The sequence below is a fragment of the Sus scrofa genome, chromosome 6, assembly GCF_000003025.6.
Source record: "Sus scrofa isolate TJ Tabasco breed Duroc chromosome 6, Sscrofa11.1, whole genome shotgun sequence".
NCBI lineage: Eukaryota > Metazoa > Chordata > Mammalia > Artiodactyla > Suidae > Sus > Sus scrofa.
Genome location: NC_010448.4, coordinates 37,433,504 through 37,460,768, shown reverse-complemented (window position 1 = coordinate 37,460,768; position 27,265 = coordinate 37,433,504). Strand labels below are relative to the sequence as shown.

The 27,265-nt window shown below is 40.6% G+C and overlaps 1 protein-coding gene across 3 annotated transcripts in view; it reads right to left on the bottom strand.

The window, feature by feature from the left end:
• NETO2 (neuropilin and tolloid like 2) overlaps positions 1-17,235 on the bottom strand; it is a 63,056-nt gene extending 45,821 nt beyond the window's left edge. For 2 of the 3 annotated variants that reach the window (XM_021094240.1, XM_005664460.3), the window contains exons 1-4: positions 16,838-17,234; positions 5,797-5,853; positions 2,473-2,613; positions 1,575-1,823 (exon numbers count right to left, since the gene is read on the bottom strand). In XM_021094240.1, the coding sequence (XP_020949899.1) occupies positions 1,575-1,823; positions 2,473-2,613; positions 5,797-5,853; positions 16,838-16,871 (481 nt within the window). In that variant the 5' untranslated portion in view covers positions 16,872-17,234. Of the gene's footprint in view, positions 1-1,574; positions 1,824-2,472; positions 2,614-5,796; positions 5,854-16,837 lie in introns of all 3 variants that reach the window. The other variant, XM_005664461.3, reaches the window with a different exon arrangement.

The window sequence follows — 27,265 nt, the reverse complement described above, 5'->3', positions numbered from 1 at the left end:
CTAGCCTGGGAACTTCCATATGCCGCAGGTATGGCCCTAAAAAAGACCAAAAAAAAAAAAAAAAAAAAAAAAAAATCCCATAATACTCTTAGTAACAGGTAAAAAAAAAAAAGTTGACTACATTGTTCAGGTAAAAAAGCAGGTAATACAGCTGAAACATAGCATGATTTCGGTTATTTAGAACAAACAACATAAACAGATTTAGAAAAACATCTGAAGGGATACACACCATATTGTTAATATTTGTTTTTTACATATAGGGTGATAAGATTACGGCTATTTCCTTTTCATTTGGGTATGTTTTAATTTTTTGAACTAACAAATTTCTTGCATGAAAACATACATAAAAGCAAAAAGGTTATGTAATTGTTATCCTAAGCTCCTCGAAGGCGGGGGCAGTAACTAGCGCATCTTTGGGTTTCCACGTCAGGGATATGCCTACTTTTACAGTGGACAGGCTCGAGGACGACGGAGTGTTCTCGCATCTGTGGGGCAGGTAAGACAGGGAGAGCGTGTGGAATGGAGACCCTCTCCCTCACCCAAACATATGTCATCCTAGCTGTCAGAACCTATGAATTTTACCCTATGGTGAAAGAGAAACAAGTGAATATTACATTACAAGGTGAAGGGTGTGATTAAGCTAAGGATTTCTGACAAAAGAGGGGATGTGAAGATGGAGGCAGAGATCAGAGTGATGAGTGGACATGTCCAGGACACTGGGGCAGCCCACAGAAGCTTCCAGAGCCTAAGCGTGGATTCTTCAGAGTTCCCAGAGGGAACATGACTGCTGCATTCTGGATTCCGGTCTCCACATCTCTGAGAGAATAAACTTCTGTTGTTTTCTTCAGCTGCCAGGTTTCTGGTAATTAGTTATGACAGCCTCAGAAAGGTATTCCCTATCTTACCAACAGCAACTCTTGGGCACAACTCTGCTTAATATTAAATTTTACAGCCAACAGGTTGCAGAGAAAAGGATTCAAACCCAGATCTTTTGCCTCCAAGTGTAGAGTGGTATTCTTTCCATTGGTTAATGTTTTCTAGAGACCATTCCAATGAGTGATTAATCCAATCATTCTAATGGAAAAAAATCTGCCAAAATAACTTCTGGTAGAGATTCTAAAAATAAGACAATTTGTTTAATTTTTAAAAATGTATTTGCTGTGACTTTTTGGCCTTGATATATATGCTATAAAATATAAAGAAGGAGTTCCCAGGTGGCCTAGTAGTTGAGGACTTGGTGGTGTCACTGCTGTGGCTTGGGTTGCTGCTGTGGCAGAGGTTCGATCCCTAGTCTGGCAACTTTCACATGCCATGGGCACAGCCAAAAGAAAGAAAGAAAGAAAAAGAAATCCAAGAAAGAATGTGATGTCATCTATGATTTGCCTCAAAATTCAAGTGATACAGTTCTATTTCTAATTTTTAAGTTTTTAATTTATGTATGGACTGATTTCCCTTTGACTTTGCTACTTTCTTTAAAGCTTTCACTTGATTAACTCGACTGAATTGTCTCTTTTCTAGCCTTAAGGTTCTAAAATCAGAGTGAGACCGAACCACTGAAACAATAACGTCATTACCTGGAATAAACGAGTATTTTGCTCGAAATCCCAGTCCTTCAAGTTCTTCATCAGAACTAAACTTGATCCACATGAATCTCCCTGTTGATCTAATTAACGGAGGGCTTTTCACACCACAGTAACGATCTATCAGTGGAGAGAAACCGAAAGGCCCATCTCGAACTTCCAAGTGATCAAACCGACATTCAAATGATGGTTCTATATAATAACGCTCATCAAAGGTCAATTCTATCCTTTGGCGAGGAGCAGCTAGAAAATAAGAGTAAGAGAATCAGGGCAACATGAACAAGAAAAAGGAACAATGTCCTGACACAAATGAGAACAGCATACTGTGTTACTGTTTCATAGATGAGGCTCATGATGAGAAGTGTTACATATAAAATTCATGATAAATGTTATATGTTAATAATAATAACGCCACTCTGGAGGAGTAATACTAATCTTTTTCTTTGGCATATGTGCTTCATTAAATTAGTTAAATGTAGTTCACTGATTACAATTAGAGTTGAGAAGCTGATGCTTAGTTTATGAGATATACTGTACTATAATAAATAGAAGAAACAGAAGAAATGATTAAAACATATAACTATGGACATACATTTGCATAAAGCCTACTAAGAGCTGCCAGTACATTTAGGTCCCTTATCAAAGAAGTTTCTCCTATATACTTACGCATCTAGTTGAATTATATTTTAGGAAATTCGAAATCCCTATAAAATTTCAACCTTTATTTTGTTAATGTGCTCAATATCAAGAAATATTTATAATGACTAGAGTTTAATTAAAATACATATTGAAGTTTTGTTGAAACTGGTTTAAACAGGGCATTTAACCACTTAACCTAGTTTTACAATAAAGGAAAAATCCATCCAATGAAAGGCAGAAATTGGTCAAATACCTTCCAAAATGTAGATACATTCCTTGTTTGGTGGATATGAGTCAGGATAATTTGGTGAAGCAAAATGACCTCCATTGCTGGTTCGAACCCAAATGCCACACTGAGTTGAAGGAATGTGCTTGATTCCAATATTCTGTCCATCTTAGGGATAAACAGCAGTTAAAACATTAGTTACACCAAAAGAAAAAAACATTCTGCTCTTTCCCCCACAACGTCCCTAAATAACTGCCCACTCTGTTACACACACATACAGCTATATAATTTTTAAGAACCACTTTAATTTTTAAGAGCCAAATTTAGCACAACAAATTGAATACAGCAGAAGCGAAGAAAGGCAAGATGGTATGCTGTACTTGCTAGAAGATTTTTGCTCTAGAGGACAAATCTGCTATGTAAGAGAGCAGGGAAATACAATGCTCAGACTTTACAAGGATAAAACCATATGGGAAAATCTGATCAATCAGTAAAACTATAAAATTCAGTTCTGACATAAAAATAAAAGGATCCCAGGAGTGTATCTCTGGCATGGTATCTCTGTATTTAGTTTAGCACAAAGTCAGATAAGATTCAAAAATTACAAAGGGACTTCAGTTAATGACTGTAGACTGAGCACGTGCATTTAGCTCTGCTCCTTCTTCAAAGTCCACTTAAACAACAGTAAATAGTTTTTTAAGGGCATAAACCCGTAAGTATAAAAAGGGAGATCAATAATAACAACTGGAGAACTAGATATCTTTGGAAGTAGGGGAGAGTTGGTGCAACTGGGCATTTTAAAAACACGATTTTTAAAAATCTCTTAGAATCAACCTGCTTTTTTTTTTTTTTTTTTTTGTCTTTTCTAGGGATGCTCCTGCGGCATATGGAGGTTCCCAGGCTAGAAGTCAATCGGCGCTGTAGCCACCAGCCTACACCAGAGCTACAGCAACGCCAGATCCAAGCCACGTCTGCGACCTACACCACAGCTCACGGCAATGCCTGATCCTTAACCCACTGAGCAACGCCAGGGATCGAACCCGCATCCTCATAGTTCCTGGTCGGATTCATTAACCACTGAGCCATGACAGGAATTCCCTCAACTCGATTTCTAATACCCCCCTCCCCATTCCACAAATCTAGGTAGTGGCTGCTTCACCACCACATCAGAAAATGAGATTATTTTTTGGAGAAGGTAAAACAGGGTCACTGGACTAGGAGACAGCAGGCACAGCAGAGGGTGACAACACCAACCTCCAAACAGGGAGAGTAAGTGAATGCTACATGCTGATGACACTCAGTCTCTTCCCCTAGTCAAGTCCCCAAAGACCTCTTGGTCAGATGTGGAACCTCTAAGCAGGATGTGGAATCTTAACCTCTTCTGGGGAGTCTAATGGGCCCAAAGAAAAAGACTTAAGGATACAGACCGAGGGTCTCTCAACAGAAGGGCTGCAGTAAAAAAGCCTTTCTACACAAGCAGACAGATAAGGAGCAGATCTTTCATAAATGTGAGCAGACATTCACGGAGCACCAGATATTTGAGAAAAGCCTGTAATGTAAAAACAGATTAAAAAACAAACAGAGGGAGTTCTCTGGTGGCTCAGTGGGTTAAGGATCTGGTGCTGTCACTGCTGTGGCTCAGGTTAGATCCCTGGCCCTGGAAACTTCTGCATGTCCCAGTGTGGAATAAATAAATAAATAAATAAAGAGGTAACTCTGAAGATACAAAGATGATAAAATATTTTTTAAGAAACGAAAACTATCATTTAATCTCCTCAGAGAAAAAGAAAGCACAGTTAAACCTTGGACAACCTGGGTTTGAACCCATGGGTCCATGCCTACTACACGGTCTGCAGTGGGCTGAATCAGAGGATGCAGAACCATGAATATGGAGGGCCCACTGGCGTTACAGGCAGATTTTTGGATATGTAGGGGTCAGCATCCCAGCCCTTGCACTGTTCAAGGGTCAAATGTATATCTATAAAACAAAAACGAGGTATATTCTTAACAAAGACTATTCAGAGAAGAAAAGGAAGTTTCTAAAAATAGAAGAAATGAAAAACATTGAATGTTCCGAGCAGAGGTCCACAAACTAAGGCCCTGGGCCATACCTGGCCTGCTGCCTCTTATTGTAAATGACTGAAACGGAGTTCACTGAAATATACCCAGGCCCGCTCATGTGCATGCTCTCTCTGGCTGCTTTCGCCCTGTAAACTGCAAAGCTGAGTCCATAAAGGCCCGCAAAGCCTCAAAGGATGACTATCTGGCCCTTTATAGAAAACAGTTTTCCAGGTTTTGGTTTAGAAGACAAAGCTGAGGAAGTCTCAATGAAGACTACTGAAAAGAAAACAGCAAAAGAGAAATGGAAAATTTTTCTAAAAAGTAACCAAATAATAAGAGTTCCTTAAAGGCAGAAGAGGAAATGGAGACAAGGGAACTTAGAAAATTAAACAAGAAAAAAGGGAAAGAAAAATTTCCTAAACACAAAAACATAACTTACATTAAGACACCCATTGAAAAAGCCCAATGGGTGTCTTAACGTAAATCCTGAACAGATGTTACCAGAATTAGAACAATACCAATGTGGATCCTACAGGTGCAAAGTTAAAAGAACACTTGCATATGGTCAGAGGTGAAGAGCAGGTGCATGAAAGAACCAATTCTCACTTTCCACGGTGGAAAAATTATTAGCTAATACCTGAAACTAACATAACTACGAGAAACATGCAAGAAAATACCAAAAGAATCAGCTAAAGAGTGGTTCTCTCCATGGAGAAGTGGAATAAGGTGGGCTGGGGGGCTGATTTTCCCTAATTAACTTCTGAGAATGTTTTAATGTGTGTCATGAGTAGGTATAACTTTGATGAGAATAAAAATAAATCCTGTTATTTAGGAATCGTACAAAACTCTGACATGAAAATCTGGTTCAAAAGTCACACTAGCCAATCTTCTTTCATAAACAAAGACAACTGGAACAGGTCTCTAGGGCTTTGAATAAGATACTGATGGAAATGTTTCGCTTGTCTACACTGGGAGAAGAGATTTTTATTTTTGCTTAGTGGTAAAGCATGAATTTCATTTAATTTTTGGACATAATCCATAGTGTGCTAGGAGTCACTAGTTAGGCCAATTTTTAAAATTTATCAGGGCAAGATTTTATGCTGACAATTTACTCTAGTTAACTGCAGCTGAACCCAGTTGAATTGAGGCTGATAGGCTGACAGAAAGCCTTAGGTTATTGGAACACCCCAGAGGGATTATGGAAATAGTACTCAAAGGTGCAATCTTTCCAAATATAAGCCATTTCACTGTCCTGAACATGCAGTAATATTAGCGCCGTAAGTACTTTACCTTGGGTCTTTTGGGCCACGGCGATCCCTTCCACTACAAATATTGTTATTAACAACACTAGAGGAATAAAAGAGAAGAGAAGTTAAACGGCTAAATTGACATTAGATTTAACTAAGTTCATAAGAAAAGTTGGATGACAAAAAAAGATGAACTAAAACCCCTATTTCCTTTTTTTTTGGCTGCACCAGCAGCATGTGGAAATTCCCAGGCCAGGGATCAAACTTTCATGCCACAGCAGCAACCCAAGCCGCTGCAGTGACAACGCTGGATCCTTAACCCACTGAGCCACAAGAGAACTCCTAAAACCCCTATTTTTTTTTTTTTTTTAACTAACATTCACTCTCAAGATTTTTCAGGGTTAAATGCTATGTTCTGAATTACTATTGGACACTTAAGACAAGTCAAGAAAAAAACAACTGATTTTGTACTCACTTATACAAGCACTAGTAGTATGTTTTCAATTTATGATGGATGAAAACACATACCCTTTTTTTTACAACAAACTGTGCTGACCCCAATTATCCTATATTTATTGTACTCCATCGCCTTAAAGGCTTTACATGCATTATGGCTAGCTTTGCAGTGTATTACACCATTAAAAGTTCAATTAGATGATTTGACTTCTGAGAACATTCATAATAAAGTCAGAGGTAAGGGGGCAGCAGTCTCCTAGAAATCAATTCAAGACGTTCTATCGTGCAGTACTTTGCTGTATCCTGCGTTTCAGGAGTGTTATTTAGACAATGGAGCGCCTCCTCCCCAAGTTTAACATTTCTGATACCCAAACAACAGCATATTGAATTGTTTTGTGTATGTTTGTGTTTTAAAGATTCTTTCACAGTTTTTATTTTTAGAAATGGTGCACTGCTATCTTTCACTCTCCCTTTTAATAGAAATCATACTATTAGCCTCCTGTGTGAACTAGTTTTTATTATTCATTCAATCAGCAAGCACTTACAGAGTACTTACTAGAGAGCAGACACTGAGGATACACAGATTGGGGAGGGGCAAAATACAACAAAATAGGTAAAAGAAAATGGACTTTAGCCAACTAGGCGGATTGAAGTTGGGGTTCCATCTTTGCTGGGGACCAGCTGAGAAGCTTTTCAGCTCAGTTTACGTATTTGTAAAATGAGGGTGTGGTGCTAATAACACCAACCTCACAAAGTTTTTGTGAAGATTAAATGTGACAATATACATCACACATGGCACTTTTTATCTGCTAGGTATTCTGCTAATTAAATGACAGATATCAAGACAAACTACCATCCTGAAGGAGTCAACCCCTATTACCAAGGCCAATCCACAGTACGAGGTGAAAAGCAGTTTAACCAGGGTTACATGGTAAGCACTGGAGGCAGAAAAGGGAACCATTCATTCTGCTGGGGGTTAAGAGGGACAGAGTGAGGAAAACTTTAGAAAAGGAAGGTATATTCTACTTGGATCTGATAGAACTTCTACCCAGGAGAGAAAGAGGCAGCTTAGACCAACACATGGAGGCATGAGCACTTACCTATAGGAGGTGTTGGTGAATTCTGAGTAACATAGCACAGTGAGCACGTGGAGGGGAAAAGTGGTTAGAAATTGTAGGATGAGATCTGACTGCAATAAGTCCGTCAACGCCATGCTAAAGAGTTTGGACTTTTTGACTATAATGAGAAAACCTTGTTGAGTTTTTAAACTAGAGAGTGCCATTATCACATCTGTGTTTTGGACCAAAAATCTTGATGCTGGTAGGGAGTCTAAACTTTTAAAGAGAGGTCATTTAGGAAGCAAAGATTATAAAGTCTTAAGCAGAACAGTGGTGGTGAAAATGGGAAGGAGGATGATTACGATGTAGCATCAACTGTACATGGTGACTGAAAGGATGCTAAGGGCAAGGGAGATGGAGGCAATGAAGAGACTGCTAGTTAAGTGACTGGTAGATGGTCAGGCCACGTTCACTCAGTAGCATGTACTCAGCATCTACTACCCAAAGTCAGCAATGTATAAAGAGTTCTTGTACTTTGTTGACTTTTGTTTCCTCTGGCTTCTCTCAACAGCTTTAACTTCCCCTCCGCTCCTTTGGCTGCTAGCAATGCTGAATGATTTCATGTTACATAGAAACAATCCTTCCTTCAAACTCTCTTCACATCTTTGCACAGAGTTAGAGGAATGGAGTCTTGAAACTTTTTTTTTTCCTTTTTTAAGCTGAAGATTTCTGATCAAAAAGAGAACCTAGGGTAATATTAGATATTTGACAATTCAGCAAATAACACAACCATCTGTGTTAATGTATCTTGTTAGAGGACACCATTGCCCAAGGCATATATCATCCTATTCAGATGACACACAACTGGTGAAAATTTTGTGCTCAGTACACCTTTCCTCCTGAATCGTAGGCATAACAACTTCTAGTTTTCACATTTATAATTCACAGCATATAATCAGGTAATACAAAGCCAGGCAGACAGGGAAAGTAAGAAATCAACAAACTGAAACCAGGAGAACAACACAAAACTATGGCAAAAAGATGAACTGTGCCTGAAAAATTATACTACATAATGACTAGTAAAAGTTTGGCTTTTTAAAGCACTTGATTTATGAAATCTGCACAGTATATACAACTGAGGTAGAACAATCATATTAAAAATAAAGTTACAAACGAAATTACCCTATTATTCTTTTCTACTTTATTTTAGCGGTTGCTCACAATTTTCCACCCAAGTGTTTAAGAAAACTATTCACAACCCAATCAACCAAATGAACTGTGCCACTGAATTAAAAAAGAAGGCAAATCTGCACAACAATTAGGGATGGAAATATATACTGATCATTGTGGTGATACCGTTGTGACTATTAATCATTCTAAATTCTATATCATAATAAATGCAGTGTCTTACTAGTTGTATAATGGGATCTTTGTAAATAGTTTGCTATAATCGAGATGAAATATTAAAACACACTCCATGATGCCAAACATGAGAATTACCCAGTACATGAAACAGCGTTGTGTGCTCTGGTCTGTCCTTACTCCCAAACTATGTGCTACTTGTTCCTTTCTCTTATCCAAAAGGATCAGTAATTTCTAAAATCTGGAAATACCTCACACTTTGAATTCAAAGACAATGTACCCAGGAAGGCACTAATTCTTTAAGGCAGAAATCCATGCCAAAATAAAATTCGAAACTTCACGACCACACGGTTCAGTTATATAGAGCCCTGCCTGTGATGTGATGCTTGAAAAATGTAGTACCCACCATTTACGTCCTTACCTCTGGTTCTGTAATAACCAGTGTACAGATCTGACTGAAAAACAAACAGATCCTGACTCACAGACTTTGAAAAACTTATGGTTTCCAAACGAGACAGCTTGGGGGGTGGGGGGATGCACTGAGGGTTTGGAATGGAAATGCCATAAAATTTGGTTGTGATGATTGTTGTACACCTATAGATGTCATAAAATTCATTAATTAAAAAAAGAATTCTTAAATCATAAAGACAGGTGCTATTCAAGGTATTAAATACAAGTCCTCAACGCTACTCTTTTCATTCTACCATTGTCATCACAGTTCTGCCTACAATTTTGTCTCCAGACTTTCCAGTTTCAAGCCCTACTTTTCATCAAGGAAAAAATCAAAGTCTCCTTTTCACTGTTACTTAACAGTGGCAACTCTGGCCAGTGCTATAAATAATGGCAAGGAGACATAATTATTATTTATAGATAATGTTATTTTAAAACCTAGACGTCCCAAGAGAATTACCTGGCAAATGATTACACCTATTAAGGGAAGAGGAGACTAAAATAAACAAGTAAGCAAATACATTTAACAGAATGGAGAAGTAACACATTTTGGATAGTAAAACAATGTAAAAGTAACAATTCTTCCAAGCCATACCATATTTAAGGATGTTTTAATCAAAATCTTAGTGTGTGGTTTTTTTTCCTTGTACTTACACTTCAAATGCTCATCTTAAAGACTTTAAAAAAAAATACCGGCCAAGGAAAATAGAAAAATAAAAAGTAAAATACATAAAATATATACTTACTGCAAAGCAACAGTAATTTTAAAATGTAGCAAAGGTAGAGGAAGAAATGGATGATCTGTCAACAGGCATTACCTGCACCCATTGTATCACAGACAGTGAGTCTCTCCCTGGAACTACAATGAATCAGGAAGACATGGTCCTTATTCTCAAGGGGTGTTTAGATAAGAAAATGGAAAAAGAGAAAAAGCTCAGAAACAGTCATACATATCCCAGAATTTATTATGATATATGGGATATTTGAACACCTGGCGAGAGGACAGTTTTAATAAATGGTTCTGGGATAAATTGCTAATTATTTGGGGGAAAAAAAGATTCTTTACTTCAAGCTAAATAGAAAAATAGCTGATTTTTTAAAAGGTGAATTATCTTTGTACTTTGGGGTGGAGAACATTTTCATTTCCTGAAGACAGAGACAGATAAAAACTAAAAATAAATGGGGAAAAAAAATGCCACCAGAAAAATATGCCCCCCAAACAAAAACAACCCAGAAATTCAGCCTCAGTAATATAAAAAACTGCCAATTCTAGTGTTGGTCAAGATGCAGGAAACTGACTTATACTGCCACTGGGCTGCAAACTGGCACAGCTTTGGGGAGGTTAATAAGGAAATATGCAGCATGGCTTAAACACATACAAGTCCCACTCAGCAATTCTTCCAGGTTTGGGAACTACATCACTGGGACAGTAGTTCTCAAACGTTAGTTAGGGTGCATGGTATTCATTCCTCGCAGATGGGGAGTTCCCGTTGTGGCGCAGCAGAAACGAATCTGACTAGTATCCATGAGGATGTGGGTTCGATCCCTGGCCTTGCTCAGTGGGTTCAGGATCTGGTGCTGCTGTGAGCTGTGCTGTGTAAGTCGAAGACATGGCTCAGATGCCCATGTTGCTGTGGCTGTGGTGTAGACTGGCACCTAGAGCTCTGACACGACCCCTAGCCTGGGAATCTCCATATGCCATGGGTATGGCCCTAAAAAGACAAAAGACCACAAACCAACCAACAAACAAACAAACACAGATGGGGGTGTGGGTGGGTTACTTTCAGAAATTTTGATCTGGTAGGTGTGGGATAGGGCTTGAAAATTTGCATTTTAACAAATGCCCTAGTGATGCTAAAGCAGCTGGCCCTGGGACCACACCTTGGAGAACACTGCACTAGGAGAGAGATAACACCTTGAAAGACACAGAAAGAGGCTGCCTGTTTTCTCCTTAGGTGATGGTAGGGCCAAGCGTGGGCCATGATGGATGCAGCAGGGCAGAGGGCGGGCAGACGGGTTGAAGAGTTGGTTTTGGAAATGCTGCTGAATGCTCTACTATCCATCTATGCAGTCTCGTAACGCCCCTACAAATCCCTCCTGTTCCTGAACACCTGCACTTGACACAGACTTCCCTCTGCTTCCACAAAACTACCTTGGCATCGTTAAAAACCTGCTTTTTAGAGGAACTCTCTCAAGATTAATTTTATTAGATGGCATTCAGACTTTTCACTTCTGTGACTACATACTGGCTCTCGTCTGTCTGGTTTTATTTCTTTCATTAATTTTGCACACTCCTATTACGTTAGCACTAAGTTTGGCATGAGTAATAGAAAAACTCAAGCTAGTAGTTTAAATAAGATAGAGTTTTATTTCTCTATCAAGTAAAATAACTATAGATAAGCAATCAGGGGCTAGAGACCTAAGCTCCTTCTATCTTATTGTTCAGTTATATATATATATACATACATATATATATGTATATATATATATACACTTTCATTTCCAATGTCACCTTATGGCCCAATACAGATGCAGGAGTGCCAGGAATTGTACCTTCTTTACAGCTACCATGCCTGCATCACAATCAGCAAGAATGAAGAAATAACATAGGGCATTCCCCCTTCCTTTAAAATCAAATCCGTTAGATTTGCCCAGAATCTACAATGATCTCAAAACAAAAATTTTAACTGAACAACAAAAACACAACCACTTCCTCAAAGTTGCACAAACACCCAACTGCCCAGAACTTGTTTAGTCATGTGGCCACACCTAACCCTAAGGAAGGCTGGAAAATCTAGTATTTATTTTGGGTAATTGTGAGCTTAGTTAAAATTCAGAGACTCACTGAAAGGTAAAACGGATGTCGGGAGAGAATGGGCTATTTCTGCCACAGCCCCCTAGTCCCTATTCTGTACTCAGCAGCAGGTGATACTTATGAAACATAAAGCAGATAATGTCACAAAAATCTTCCAACAGAGTCCCATTACATTTAGAATAAATCCACACTCCTTACTCCAACTGCAGAGGTCCTATGGGATCTGGCAGCTGACCGTGCCCCTGACCTGACTGCTATCTATGGCGACACAGGCCTTCTTCCCATTACTTCAACACACTGAGCTAATTCTTACCGTAGATAATAAAACCAGACAGACGTAGAGAGCCAGTGTGTAGTCACAGAAGTGAAAAGTCTGCCTAGACTCTCTCTGCCTGGCTGCTTCCTTCCTGTTAATCAGGTGTCGTGAAGCCTCTCCAACTGCTCAGGAAGCTCTATATTTCCTCCATCATCCTGTTTTTTTATATAAATAATATTTTGATTATTACTTATATTTTCTGCCCTTTTCTTGCTCATTATCTGTCTCTTCCTCCTAGAAAGAGGGACTGTGTCTGTCCCATCCACTGATGCGGCTCTAGTGACTAGAAGACTGGTTGGCCCACAACAGCACTCAGGTTCTTTTTATTTGAACATAAATCAGGGGACAGAAAAAGAATTAATTTTTTTTTTTTTCTTTTCAAACATGCAACTACTCTTACTTTTCTCCAGCGGATTCAATTTACCTTTGTTAGTAATTAAAAGTACCTCTTTCGAAGCCTTCCTGTTTTCAGCATCTAAAAGGTAAACATAAGGTTTGGTAAACCTATGGTAAGATGTCCTAATGTCATGATCCCTAACTGGTCTTCCTGATCCTTACTATTTTCTATTATGAAATAAGAATGGAGGTCAGTTAGAGACTCTATACTCCCTGAGGCAGTCGTAACTTTTGTTTTTGATCAACTATATTCCAAAGAACAAAAAAAGGACCCTAATTTAATCATACTCAATTTTACTTTTTAGTTAAGAAAGAAGATGGATCTTGGCGAACTTTGGGATCACTCCAGCCTCCATATGCTAATTACACTGCCAATCACTTACAAGAAAGAGTAACTGCAAGTGCTTTCTCTTTGCTGCAGGATGTGACAACCTCCTTGTCAGCCAAATGCTCTTGAGATGGCAGCTTTGCAGGCTCTAATTACACAGGAGTCTTCCTCAGACATCCACAGCAACTATCGTCAGATAGTTAACTCGACTGGGTCACCTTTTAAAGAGTATTTGATAGCTTCTCACCCACTAAGGCTGTAATTTCCGATATATGACTCTAGGCATATTTAAACCAACATGTTTTAATGTGATTTTCACTAGAACGAACTGAACTTTCAGAACAGTGCACCCTGTAATCTGTGAACACATACGCTAAAAAGTGTCCATTTTTCAGGGGTCACTCTGATGGGTGACTAGGAGGGTAAAGCTCCTAACCAATTTGAGCAACCCAGCTCTCTTTTTTTTTGGCCATGCCTGGGCAGGTGGAAGTTCCCTGGCCAGGAATCAAAGCCCTGAGCTACTGCAAGTGACAACACCAGATCCTGAACCTGCTGAGCCACACGGGAACTCCAAACTGTTGCTTCTGTTTAGTTTTTAAATATCCCCTCAAAAGAGTTCCTCTGAGGGAGTTCTGCTGAGGAAAGTGTGAAAACCACTAGATTAGTTCACTTTTTAGGATTCCCCTTTCCAATGCAAAGAACACAATAACCGAGATCTCAAAGTACCTCAGGGACACATATTTTTTAAAAACATAAACAATTACTCTGCAGTAGCATAAATTTTAAAATGACAGGAGACTGCCCTGCCTAGGTTGTTCCCAAGGGCAGAACCTGGACTGTTTTTCAGAATTTTAGACATGAACTTTACTTAAGAGTTTATCTTTTTTCTATCTTATTCAGAAAAGGACTGAAATTGGCTTTGATTTGAACTAGTTCTGTAATGCACATGAGTGTAATAACAGCGCTGCATATTTTTCCTAAAGGTGAGTTTGGTTTCAAAACACAGAAAAAGTGAGTTCAAATTGAGAATTTACTGTAATAAAACCACTGTTTAATCAGACTTTTCAATTGTCAGTATTAAAACATTTTCTCCAACGGGGGGGGGGGGCGGGCCAGGGAGCCAAAAAGTTAATTTTTAACAAGGCTATATTTAAAAAGTTCCTTGTTAAAGGGATAGCTTTTTATTAAGGTACTTATTTCAATAAGATTTACTTTCTTGGAAGAGGCTTAAGAATGAAGGACAGGAGTTAATATCTGTCACAGCTTCCGATAAGATTTTTAACATATATGCACTGTACTACCATAAATTTAACCATAGTTTATGGAGATTTAAATATAACTGAGTCTGATAGGACTCTACTGAAGCAAGTGTGGAGAATGAATATAAACAGTGAAAAAAAGTGTTTACAAACCTAATGTAATGTTTTCATGTCACTATGATACTTTGATAAAAGGTAAGTCAAATTTTGTAAGACCTGGAATAATCATAAACAGTTAAAAGTGAATTATTCAGTTTTAACAAAATAGGAAAGGTTTAAACGCCTAGCAGAGTTATCCTTTTGTTCTCATTGCTGAAAGTAAAACAGAGAATCAATGGCATCTTAAGGAAAATTACCTTCTACTTAAAATTTCACACACTCATTATGGCTGATTTGTTTTAGTCGAAACTGACCATAATATTCAAAACAAGGCTTTCGGTGGGTAATATCTACATTTACACAAATGTTAAATAACTGCTTCTGATAAGAACCTCTTCCATGTTGAAGTGATATACCTTACAGGATACTTAAGGGCTCCTTCTTCATGCGTTGGCACACACAATGAATGGTAGCGCCCCGCAAAAAGCCAATATATTTTAAAATGTGATTTTTCAAAATTAAAAATATCCATGTTTATATAGGTAACACATACACTTTATTTCAAAAAATCAAGTGATACAAATGGGTGTGCAGTTAAACCAAAGTCTTCCCTTTCCTCTGGTTTCTGTCTCCCAAGTCTCCTTCTCAGAATCAACTTTTGTTAATTTCTCGAACATTTCCAGACCAATTCTCTAAATTTACACGCACCTATACATAAACTTTAGAAGACTTTAAAAAAGCTTGCTTCCTCTCTAGCAAGCCTAACAATAACAACAACTTAGCTTGAGCTTTAAAAATACACTAACAGGTAAAAATAAAAATAGTGTAGGCTGGGTAACATCAAAAAAAAAAGAAAAGCCAGATACAGATACTACATTGTTTTCACTGTAGTTCTGTCATCAACCATAGACTCTTTTCCTAAAAGGTACAACTAAAATGCTTCACCACGGTGGCCAGAGAGGGCAGTGTGTACCAACGACAAAAGCAAAGGCAGAAAAGCTGCAAAACCCTTCACCATTCCAGGAGTATCAGAGATTCTGTCCTATCCAGCTCAGTTTCGTCAAGTTCTGCAGGTAAAGCTGTATAATAGAGCTACGTGATTTCTCCCCAGAGGGGGCTACTCAGATGGAATGCCATTATGATACTGAACATCCTAAGGCAATCAGAACAACGAAGTCAATTCAGATAAGCACTATCAGACCGCTACCGTGCGTACGATTTATTTTGAAAAAAAAGTAAAACAAAAATCTTAATTTCCAAGGAACGGAGATATAAATTTGGAGTTACAGATAGCAAAGACTACAGAAATGGATTTCAGAGTTTTAAATTTTAATATAATAAAGAAATCATCAAGAATTTATGGGAATTCGGGGAAACAATCACTAGATAGAAAAGTCCTACGTTACCTTAATACAAACTGTACATGTAAGTATACAGTGGGTAAACAAACTGCTGAAATCTCAGTTATGAATTTAGGAGCACCTGGAGAGTAGATAATTTGTGCAATTAAAATTAAAGGCAAAATTACACTGAATTTTCCAGTAAAACAAATTTGAAAAAAGTGTTGATATGGAGTGGAAAAAAACACCAAGATTTTGCTCTGTACGAACATCAAGAGACAATGAAAAGCGATATATGACACTATAATCAATACCTTAACTCCTTACCCAATATCTTAAAAAAGGAAATATTTCATAACATTACAAATACACAGCTATTCAGTTTTCAAGCCATCAGGGGAAAAGGGAAGCCCTTTATTGGTGGTATTTTCCTCCGAGGACCAAAAAAAGGATTTACTCAGTCCAATTTTCAGAAGCAACTTTGAATCAGTCTTAATTACCCATATATATAAATTTTAATCTAAAATAACACCTCCTGGAAAATGCAAAGCAGCTCTAGTAGGTCTTAGCGCTTTGTGTTTGGCAAGCGGACTGTTTTAATTCTCAGTACAACAAATCACAAAGAACCAGGCACCGGCGCAGGGTATCCTGAGGTCCCAGGAAGCGCCTGGGCGCAGCCGGAGCAGCGGCAACTGGCCGGGCCGATATCGGCGCCCGCAGTGGTGCCGCAGCCTCCGCGGCCGCAGCAGGTGGGACCCGGCCCGCGGGCAGGCCGTTCCACTAGCCGCCACCGAGGGGCTTTTCGAGAACTGCTCCTCGACACCTCAGCTGGGGTTTTTATTGTTTGCTCGGAATGACTTTCTGTTCTTAATGCTCAAAAAGATCGGCCTTCGCTCCACTCTCAGGAACCCCACAACTTTGCAAAGCGATGCGCGGAATTCCGAGGAAGAGGCGCGAAGGCACAGCTCGGAGGGCCCGCCGGGCCGCCGGGTCCCGATGCGCTCCCCGGTTCCCCCGCCACAGCCTGCTAAGCACGCAGAAGGCTGGAGAGAAGCGCTCGGGGAGCGAGTCGAGCCCGGCGGGAGTGGGCTCCGCGGTCCGCTCGCGCCAGACAAAGGGGCGCGTCGGGCGCCCGGCACCGGGCAGGGACGCGAAGACGCCGGCCTCGCCCGCAGGGGGCGCCGTCCGCGGCCCCCGGCGCTTACCTTTGAGGACCGAGCAGAGCTGCTCCAGGGCCATGTTCCCCAGCGGCCCGGCGCTTCGCGAGGGGCCGAGGCGGCAGCGAGAAGGTGGAGGCGGTGGCGGAGGCGCGGCGCTCACGGCCCGGCGCGGCGGCAGCTCCGCTCCGTCCCCATCGCCCTCCACCAGGCTGCTCCCCGCGGGGGCAGGGCTCAGGTCCTGCGGCCCGCCATGCCGGAGTCCCGCGGCGGGCTCCCGCGCTGCCCCAGCTCCCCGACGGACGCCGCCTCCTGCTCCGCGGCGCTCCGTCCCATCGACCACCCCGGAGCTGAGGCGCGCGGACGCCAAGGACCGGAGCGGCGCAGAGCGCTCCGCTCACAGCCGCGGCGCTGGCCCCGCTGAAGTGGCGGGCGCGGGGAGCCCAGGCTCATTTAAGCAGGGAGCTCGAGCGCCGCGTGCCGGCCGCGCCGCCTGCGCGCAAGTGCCCGCCCCCCGCCCCGCCCGTGTGCCCCTCGCACCCCTCCCGGCCAATCGCCTGGCGAGCCCGCCCGCGGCCTCGCACCCTGGGTGGGCGGTGCGTCCCTCCGGCTACCGTTGGGCTGGGGGCGGGGCGAGGAGGTCCCGGCGGTGCTGTCCGTCCGCCCCGGAAAGGCCAGCTCCGAGCGTGAGACCGGCCCGCCCCCGGCCGCTGCCCGGTGAATGAGTCCGAGTCCTCGAGCCCTCTGACCGGAGGGAGGGGCGGAGATCCGCCCCCAGCTCCGCTCTGCAGCCCAGGTCCGTCTGCCCGCCTCCGTCTGCCTTCGCAGACGGAAAGGGGGCACCGACCTCTCGACCTCTCTCCTAGGACCTCAATTCAAGGTCAGAACACTGCCCGGCTCAGGCCAGCTCCACTACCTCCTCGGCGGGGGAATGCGGATCTGGGGGCTTCAGGACAGAGCGGGGCTGAGGTTCTCGCCTGCCTGTAGCGCGAGGTGAGTTGACCTGACCGACGGTAACGATGACTCATACGACCGACCGCTGTCCAGATTGCGAGGCACAGTAGCAAACACTTCACATGTCAACTCTGCAGTCCTCGATTCACCTGCTGTGGGATAGGTACTATTAGAGAATGGGAAAAAGGAGGCCAGGAAGGTTAAGTAATTTGTCGAGAGCCACACAGCAAGTGAGGGAGGTGAGGTGGTGAACCTAGGAAATCTGCCTCCAGAGGCTGCCCTCCTTACCCCTAAACGATGGTGATGTGATCGCTTGACTCTGCTAATAAACCCCCCAAATCTGGAGTTCCCATCTTGGCGCAGTGGTTAACAATCCGACTAGGAACCATGAGGTTGCAGGTTCTAATCCCTGGCCTTGCTCAGTGGGTTAAGGCTCTGGCGTTGCCGTGAGTTGTGGTGTAGGTCGCAGACGTGGCTCGGATCCCGCTCAGGCCTAGGCCTGTGGCTACAGCTCCAATTAGACCCCTCGCCTGGGAACCTCCATGAGCCGCGGATGCGGCCCTAGAAAAGACCAAAATACGAAACAAACAAACAAACCCCCTCCAAACCTGCAAACCACTGCATAGAATGTGCTATTGATTCTCCTGTTTTATTTTCTCCATAGTGATTACCTTGCCCATCTACTTGTTTACTTGTTCATCGTTTGTATCTCATTCAACCCCCCCCCCCATTAAACTGTAAGGTGCTTGAGGGCAAGGAGGCCATATTAATATATTCCTTTAACACATATTTATGGACTGTCAGTTGTGTGTGGAAAATGGTGATGGGTGCTGGGGAAACACCCTTGATTAAGGTCCTATCTACTAGAATATTTATGCCTGTATCTGACATACAGTAGGAATTCCATAAATATTAGTCTAACAAGTTAAAGGACAATTTAAGGGCAATTGCAGCAACTGAAAATATCTCTCTTTCCTTCTCTCCCTCCGAAAGTAAGTTATTAACAAGTTTACAAATGAAAACACATTTAATATCAAGAATGTCAAGGTATTTAGCCCTTTGCCATGTGCTGTGGAAGGTATATAAGGTGTGTCTGTGGCTTCCTAGGGACAAATCACCTACAGTTAAGTACATAGGAGGTTGCACACGGGAACCAACCTGTAAATAGAACATTTAAGAACCTTTTCCACAAATATAATAAAGTGACATATTGGGAGTCTAGACAGTAATAAGAGTGTTATAAATATAAGTCACAGACAATGATGGACAAAAAGGATTGGGAAGAAGGAGCCCTCTCAGTTTCTGGAGTAATGGCTCTCAATGCATAGTTAGTTGTTGACTGCAGGAAGAATCCATGTGTGTATGATGTCATCAGAGAATGCTTCATGAAGGAGGTGACACGCAAAGAATGAAAAGGTTGTGGATGCCGGTGGAGAGGAGAGAGGGCAGAAGAGCTTACATGTCGAGCAAGGAGCAGGGGTGAGCATCACATTTGGGGCAAGGGTTGTGTCTGGTAGTGAAGACAGAGCTGAATATGGTGGGCTTTGATTATGGAGGTTCTTGCTTGAATGCTAGGTGGAGGAGTTTGTGCTTGACTCAGGAGGCCAAAGGCAGTTTTTAATAGTGGAGCAGAGGAGTTCCAGAAAGATTAATCTGGCAGTTGAGTTGAAGCTGTAATAAAAGGGGAAAGATAATTAGTAATTCTTTTTTTTTTTTTTTTTGGTCTTTTTGCCATTTCTTGGGCCGCTCCCATGGCATATGGAGGTTCCCAGGCTAGGGGTCTAATTGGAGCTGTAGCTGCCTGCCTACACCAGAGCCACAGGAATGCAGGATCCGAGAAGCGTCTGTGACCTACACCACAGCTCACGGCAATGCCAGAAGCTTAACCCACTGAGCAAAGTCAGGGATAGAACCCCCAACCTCATGGTTGGCTCAGTTCGTTAACCACTGAGCCAAGACGGGAACTCCATAATTAGTAATTCTTGATGTATATGTACAACACTGTTTCATTTAGCCTAGTAGCTCTTAATGGTAGTGCCATTTTGGTGAAACCTAAAAAGTCTTTTTCTCCTCTAGTATGTTGACTGAAGAGTAGATTCCCAAGGAATGGGTTGGGAATGCTCATTTTGTGGCTCCCTTTTAAGACACCCATCTTTTGGATGTACTAGTGTAATTGTCTGTAGTAGATTTTCCAAGGAATGTGGTAAAGCACAGATCATAGCTGAGACTACTGTGTGGCCATATGTTGACTAAATCAAAAGGAAAGCAGTTTGCATCTCTCTCAACTGGGGAGTTATGTGTTTGAATTATTATTTCCCGGAAGACCACCCAGTAGCACCCAGTCTGTTCCCAGATTACCTGCCAGGGCCCAGGTGATCAAAGGCTCAGCTTTTCTTGCTTCCTGCCTGATCTTCCAGGCAGAGGTCTAGCCTCTCCAGCTCTGCACAGGTTATTCCTGTAGTTTTCTTCTGATCGAGTTTCCTGTAGCACTTGAGTGATGTTGTGGAGAATTGACTTACTTTTATTTATTAATTTACATTAATTCATTAATTTATTTTTTGCTTTGTAGGGACGCACCTGAGGCATATGAAGTTCCCAGGCTAGGGGTGAAATCAGAGCCATAGCTGGTGGCCTACACCACAGCCACAGCAACGCCAGGTCTGAGCCACGTCTGCGAGCTACACCACAGGTCACGGCAATACTGGATCCTCGACCCACTGCGTGAGTCCAGGGAGTGAACCTGCATCCTCATGGATACTTGTTGGATTCATTACCACTGCACCATGACAGGAACTCCTGAGAATTGACTTACTTTTAAAATGCTGCATTTTTATCTCAGTGTTTATGTACCAAACACATTTTTTTTATTACTCAATGAATTTATTACATTTATAGCCAAACAAATTTTTGTTGCCTCTCTTTTTTGTTGGAGTTTGGGGATGCTAATAACATTTTTATTGGATAGCCTAGAAAGGCAGGTTGCTATGTTTAGAGATTGTTGTGGGCTGAATGTTTCCCTCAAAATTCACTGACATTCTAACCCCCCGTGTGCCTGAGCTGGGAAAGGGGCCTCTAAGGTTAAATGAAGTCATCAGGGTGGGACCCTGCCCCCATAGGATTAGTGCCTTGTAAGAGAGAGCAAAGAGCCCAAGCATGGAGGAGATGCTCTGTCAGGACCTGGTGAGAAGGCAACAGCCTGGAAGCCAAAAGAGTCCTCTCACCAGAAACCAAATTGGCTGGAGCCTTAATCTGGGGCTTCCAGCCTCCAGAACTGTGAGAAAAGAAACGTTGCTTAAACCAACCAGTCTGTTACATTTTGTTATGGCAGCCTGAGCAGACTAATACAGAGCTAGACTGTAACTAAGGAAGATGTAGGAATTTACCCATAACCAGACTGATATGTAGAAAGTCTATTTGTAGTAAAAAAAAAAAAATAGGGGTATCACACTGCTTTTTTTAGAGTGTGCAGATATGGCGGTGATGGTGAAATTTAGCCAAAAAGTCACACAGGAGCTCAGTGCATGAAGATTGGATGTTGCTATACAAATGTAGAGGGGTTTTTATTTTATTTTATTTTATTTTTCCTGCTGTACAGCAAGAGGGGTTCTTTTAGGGAAGGAAAAGAGGGAAATTTTTGATTTTTTGGTTCATTGAATTATTTGGCTTGAGTTCTCATAACAAAATGCCACAGACTGGATGGCTTAAACAATAGAAATTTATTTTCTCACAGTTCTGGAGGCTGGAAGTCCAAGGTCAGGGTGCCAATAGGACCGGTTTCTACTGAGACCTCTCTTCTTGGCCTGCGGATTGCAAACCTCTTGCTGTGTCTTCACATGGGCCGGCCTCTGTGTGCCACAACTCCCCATGTCGCTTCCTCTTCTTATAGGGACACCATTCAGATCGCATTAAGGTCCTACTTTTTTTTTTTTTTTTTTTTTGGCTTTGCCCAAGGCATGTGAAAGGTCTCAGGCCAGAGGTTGAACCGCACCATAGCCGCAACCTGAGCCACTACAGTGATGCCAGATCCTTAACCAGCTGGGCCACCAGGGGACTCTTATAACCTTAATTACATCCTTAAAGGCCCTCTCTCCAGTACAGTCACATTGTAGGTTAGAGCTTCACCATATGAATTTTTCAAGGATGTAATTCAGTCCATAAACTCATGAACCAAAAATTATCCCTGTACTAATGATATTGAAGAAGATAAAGCCAAAATCCCATTTTGAAAGAAAGCCTGTTTACATTGTGTTTAAACCTGTTTTCTAAAACTGAATCAAATGCAAGTTTATTGATGCAGTAATAGGTGTGTAGTGGTATCTTTCAATGGTTTTAATATTCATTTCCCTAATGGCTAGTAATGCTGAGTATTTTTTCATGAGCTTGGTTACCATTCGTATATCTTTGGTGAGGTGTCCAAGTTCTTGCTCATTTTTTTTTTTTTTTTGTCTTTTGTCTTTTGTTGTTGTTGTTGTTGTTGCTATTTCTTGGGCCGCTCCCGGGGCATATGGAGGTTCCCAGGCTAGGGGTTGAATCGGAGCTGTAGCCACCAGCCTATGCCAGAGCCACAGCAACGCGGGATCCGAGCCGCATCTGCAACCTACACCACAGCTCACGGCAACGCCGGATCGTTAACCCACTGAGCAAGGGCAGGGACCGAACCCGCAACCTCATGGTTCCTAGTCGGATTCGTTAACCACTGCGCCACGACGGGAACTCCCTCATTTTAATTATTTTATTTTTTTCTTTTTTGGCTGCCTCACCGCATATGGACTTCCGTGGCCATAGATCAGATCTGAGCTGCAGTTGCAACCTATGCTGTGGATGGGGCCACACCAGATCCTTTAATCCACTGTGCCAGGCCAGGGATCAAACCTGCAACCCAGGGCTCCAGAGGCACCACTAATCCTGTTGTGTGACAGTCCAAACTCCTTGCTCACTTTTAAATTGTGTCATTTGTTTATGTCTTGTTGAGTTTTGAGGGTTCTTTTATACATTTTGGATTTAAGTCCATTGTTGAGTATGTGATTTCCAGATATTTTCTTTGCATGTGTAGCTGGCCTATTCATTCTCTTAAAATTATTTTTGGCAAAGAAAATGCTTTTAAATTAAGGTGGAGTCAGATTTGTCAATGTTTTTCTTTTATGGATCACACTTTTGGTATTATTTCTAAGAACTCGTTGCCTTATCCCAGTTCATGAAGATATTCTCGTGTGTTTTCTTCTAAAAAAATGATAGTTTTATGTTTTACGTTTAAGGTTATGATCCATTTTGAGCCAGTTATTGTATGAAATGTGAGGTTTAGGTCAAGGTTCTTTTTAAAATTTTCTTTGCATAGGGATGACCAATTGTTTTAACATTATTTATTTCAAAGACCATCTTCCACTGAATCACTTTTACACTTTTACGCTTCTGTCGAAGATCAAATTTGTGTGGGCTTATCTCTGAACTTTCTGTTTTTCTCCATTGATCTATGTGTCTGTCTTTTAGCCAGTACCACACTATTCTGATTATTATAGCTTTATAATAAGTTCCGCACTCAGGTAGTTTGACCTTCAACTTTGCCTTTTTCAAAATTATTTTAGCCTATCCTAGTTCTTTTCTCTTTCAGAAAAATTTTACAATAATCTTGTCTATATTCACAAAAAAATTCTGCTGGGATTTTCATAGGGATGTTATTTAATCTACAGATCACTTTGGGGAGTGTTGACATCTTTACTAGGTTGGATCTTCCAATCCATGAACATTGTGTCGTCCTTGTTTTTTCATCATTATTTTATAGTTTTCAGCATATAGATCCTATGCATGCTTTGTTATGTTTATGCATAAGAATTTCATTTTTTGGATCCATCTTAAATGGTATTTTAAAAAATTTCAGTTTCCAGTTGCTCATTGCATTTAAATAGGAATATGATTGATTTTTTTGTGTGTGTTGACCTTGTATCCTGCTGAACTTGCTGAATTCACTTAGTTCTAGGAGGTTTTGTGTGTATGTAAAGATTTTTTTAGACTATTCTGTCATCTACTAATAGGACAATTTTATTTCTTTTCAATCTGTGTGCCTTTTATTTCTTTTTCTTGGTTTACTACTCTAGTTAAGATTTCCGGTATTATGTTGAAAATTATTAATGCCTTGGACTTAATCTTAGGGAAAAAGCATTCAGTCTTTCATCATTAAGTATGTATTAGCTGTAGATTTATCTTTTTTGTTAATGCCCTTTATTAGGCTAAGGAAGTCCTAGTCATAGTTTGCTTAGATTTTTTTTTTTAAATTAGGAGTGGATGTTATAGTTTGTCAGATTATCTTTCTGTGTCCAGTGAGAGGATGATTTTTTTTTTTTCTGATTTAACTAAGTATGGTAAATTATATTGTTTTCTTCCCACTTCAAATGGTGTACTAGTCTTGCATTCTGGGATGAAATCCATTTGGTAATGATATGTTATCTTTTAATATATTTTTGCATGTAACTTGCTATATGTTTTGTTGAGGATTTTGGTATCTGTGTTATGAGGGATATTGGCTTGTAGGTTTATTTTCTTGTAATGTCCTTGTCTGATTTTGGCATTAAGGAAATACTGACCTTAGAGGATTTCTCTTGTGGCACAGTGGGTTAAGGATCTGCCATTGTCACTATAGCAGCTTGGCTTGGGTTTGATCCCCTGCCTGGAAACTTCCACATGCCACGAGTGCAGCCAAAACAAAACAAAACAAAACAAAAAAAACCCCTGGAGTTAATTAAAAAAAATTTTGACCTTATAAAAGGAGTTGTGAAGTATTCCTTCCTCCTCTTTTTCTTCGAGATGTTGTGTAAAATAGGATTATTTCTTAGGTGTTTGTAAATTTTGCCAGTGAAACCATCTGTTTGATTGAGTTTTCTTTTGTGGAAGATTTTTTAATATAAAAATTTATCTTTAAAAAAATATATAGGGTTTATTGATTTCCGATTGGGCGCATTTTAGTACTTTGTGTATTTTAAGGAATTGATCTGTTTAATCTAATTTATTGAATTCATGGGCATAGTTCCTAGTATTTATTTTTTATTATGCTTTTAATGTCTGTGGTATCAGTAGTGTCCTCTCTTTCATTCATTACATTGGTTATTTGTATCCGTTCTTTTTTTTTCTCCTGGTTGGAGGCATGTCAATATTACTGATCTTTTCAGAGAACACCTTTTTATTTCATTGATTTCTGCTATAATCATTTCCTTCTGTCTTCTGGTTGCTTTAGGTTTAATTTGGTCTTCTTTTTTTTCTAGTTTATTAATGTGGAAGCTTAGTTTACTGATTTTAGATCCTTTTTGTTAATACATGTATTTAATCCTAAACACTTCCCTTTAAGCTTTCTCTGTCTCCTACAAATTTTGTTATGTTGTGTTTTTGTTTTTATTCGGTTAAAAATGTTTGATTTCCCTTGAGACTTCCTCTCAAATAACTCCATGGTTATTTTATTTTATTCCATTTCATTTTATTTTTGTATTAAAGTATAGTTGATTTACAGTGTTGTGCCAGTTTCTGCTGTATAGCAAAATGACCCAGATACAGTCCCATTCTCATATTTTCTTACATCATGGTCTATCCCAAGAGATTGGATATCGTTTCCTATGCTACCTCATTGTTTATCCATTCTAAATGTAATAGTTTGCATATACTGACCCCAAACTCCCAGTTCATCCCCCCTTCCCCTTTCCGCTTGGCAACCTCAAGTCTGTCCTCTATATCTGTGACTCTATTTCTATTTTATAGATAGGTTCACTTGTGCCATATTTTTTGATTCCACATCATATAGTATTTGTCTCTTTCTGACTTACTTCACTTATTATGAGAATCTCTAGTTGCATCCATGTTGCTGCAAAAGGCATTATTTAATTCTTGCTTATGGCTGAGTAATATTCCATTATATAGATCTACCACATCTCCTTTTTTTTTGTTATTTTTTTTTTTTTTTGGCCTGCACCTGCAGTATATGGAGGTTCCCAGCCTAGGGGTCGAATCAGAGCTGTAACTGCCAGCCTATGCCACAGCCACAGCCATGCAGGATCTAAGCCATGTTTGCAACCTACACCACAGCTCACAGCAATGCCAGATCCTTAACCCACTGAGCGAGGAGGCCAAGGATTGAACCCGAAACCTAACGGTTCCTAGTCAGATTTGTTTCCACTGAGCCACAATGACTTCATTCATCAGTTGAAAGCCATTTAGGTTGCTTCCATGTCTTGGCTATTGTGAATAATGCTGCTATGAATATAGGGGTGCATGTGTCTTTTTGAATGAAAGTTTTGTCCAGATATATGCCTAGGAATGGTATTGCTGGATCATATGGTAGTTCTAGATTTAGTTTTCTGAGGAAACTCCATACTATTTTACACAGTGGTCGTACCAATTTACATTCCCACCAATAGTCCACACCCTCTCTAACACTTGTTATTTTAGACCTATTAATGATGGCCAACACCATGGTTATTTTAAAGTGTATTAATTTCCAAATATCTGGGTACTTTCCAGGTATCTCTCTAGTTTAGTTCAGTCTTAGTCTGAGGATCTTTGTATGATTTCTATTCTTTTAAGTTTGGTGAGGTTTGTTAATAGCTCAGAAAAAGGTCTGACTTAGTGAATGTTCCACGTATACTTAGGATGACTCTGTTTTGCTGTTGTTGGTTGAAGTGTTTTATAAGTCCACAAGGTTAAGTGGATCGGTTATGCTTTTCAGTTCATCTCTAAGATTTCTGATTTTCTGCCTCCTTTATCTATCAATCACTGTAGAAAAGTGTTGACATTTCCAACCTAAATCTTAGTGCATCTCTTTCTCCTCACAGGTCTGTTTTGCCTTATGTTTTCAGTTTATACACACTTAGGATTTTTGTGTTGGGAAGAGTGGAGTGATCCTGGTTGAGTCTGCTCTTCAGCTAAGGCGGTCCCCAAAGAGGGCTGACAGTCAACTCTCGAGGCTCTTCCAGAAATTAGGATAATAAAACTTTTATTCTTGAGGGAGAATCTGGACATTCCAGCATCTACCAGAGATTTAGGTTGGTTTTGTTTGAAACTGTTTTATTAATGTTTTCATAGGAATATTTTTGTAGACTTTCAAAATCTTTGTATAAAATTGTACTTATCTTCCTATTTTTGTTTTAATATATATAGTATCTATAGTTATATCTCCTTTCTCATTTCTGATATTGGTTATTTGTACCTGTTGTGTTTTTCTTGATAGAGAGGCTCTCAGGGCAGCCTATAGGCAATAACTGATGAATGTGGGTGTAAAAGGCCCTTCCTCCCCTAACTTAGGACAGATTAGGAGATAGGCCATCCTATCTCGAAACTCACCTTAGGGTTCTGTGAGGCGTTCCCCTGAGAATGCATCACAGCTCAGTTTTGGCCTCTGCCCAACCTTTCTTCCTTCCTTTCTTCTATACAGTTGTTGATCAAGAGCACGTCCTAATTTATTATCTATTTTATTAGTCTTTAAAATAACTGGCCAGGTGATTTAAAGCTAGCGTGCAAGTCACCACAGGGCTTGTTAACTTTAAT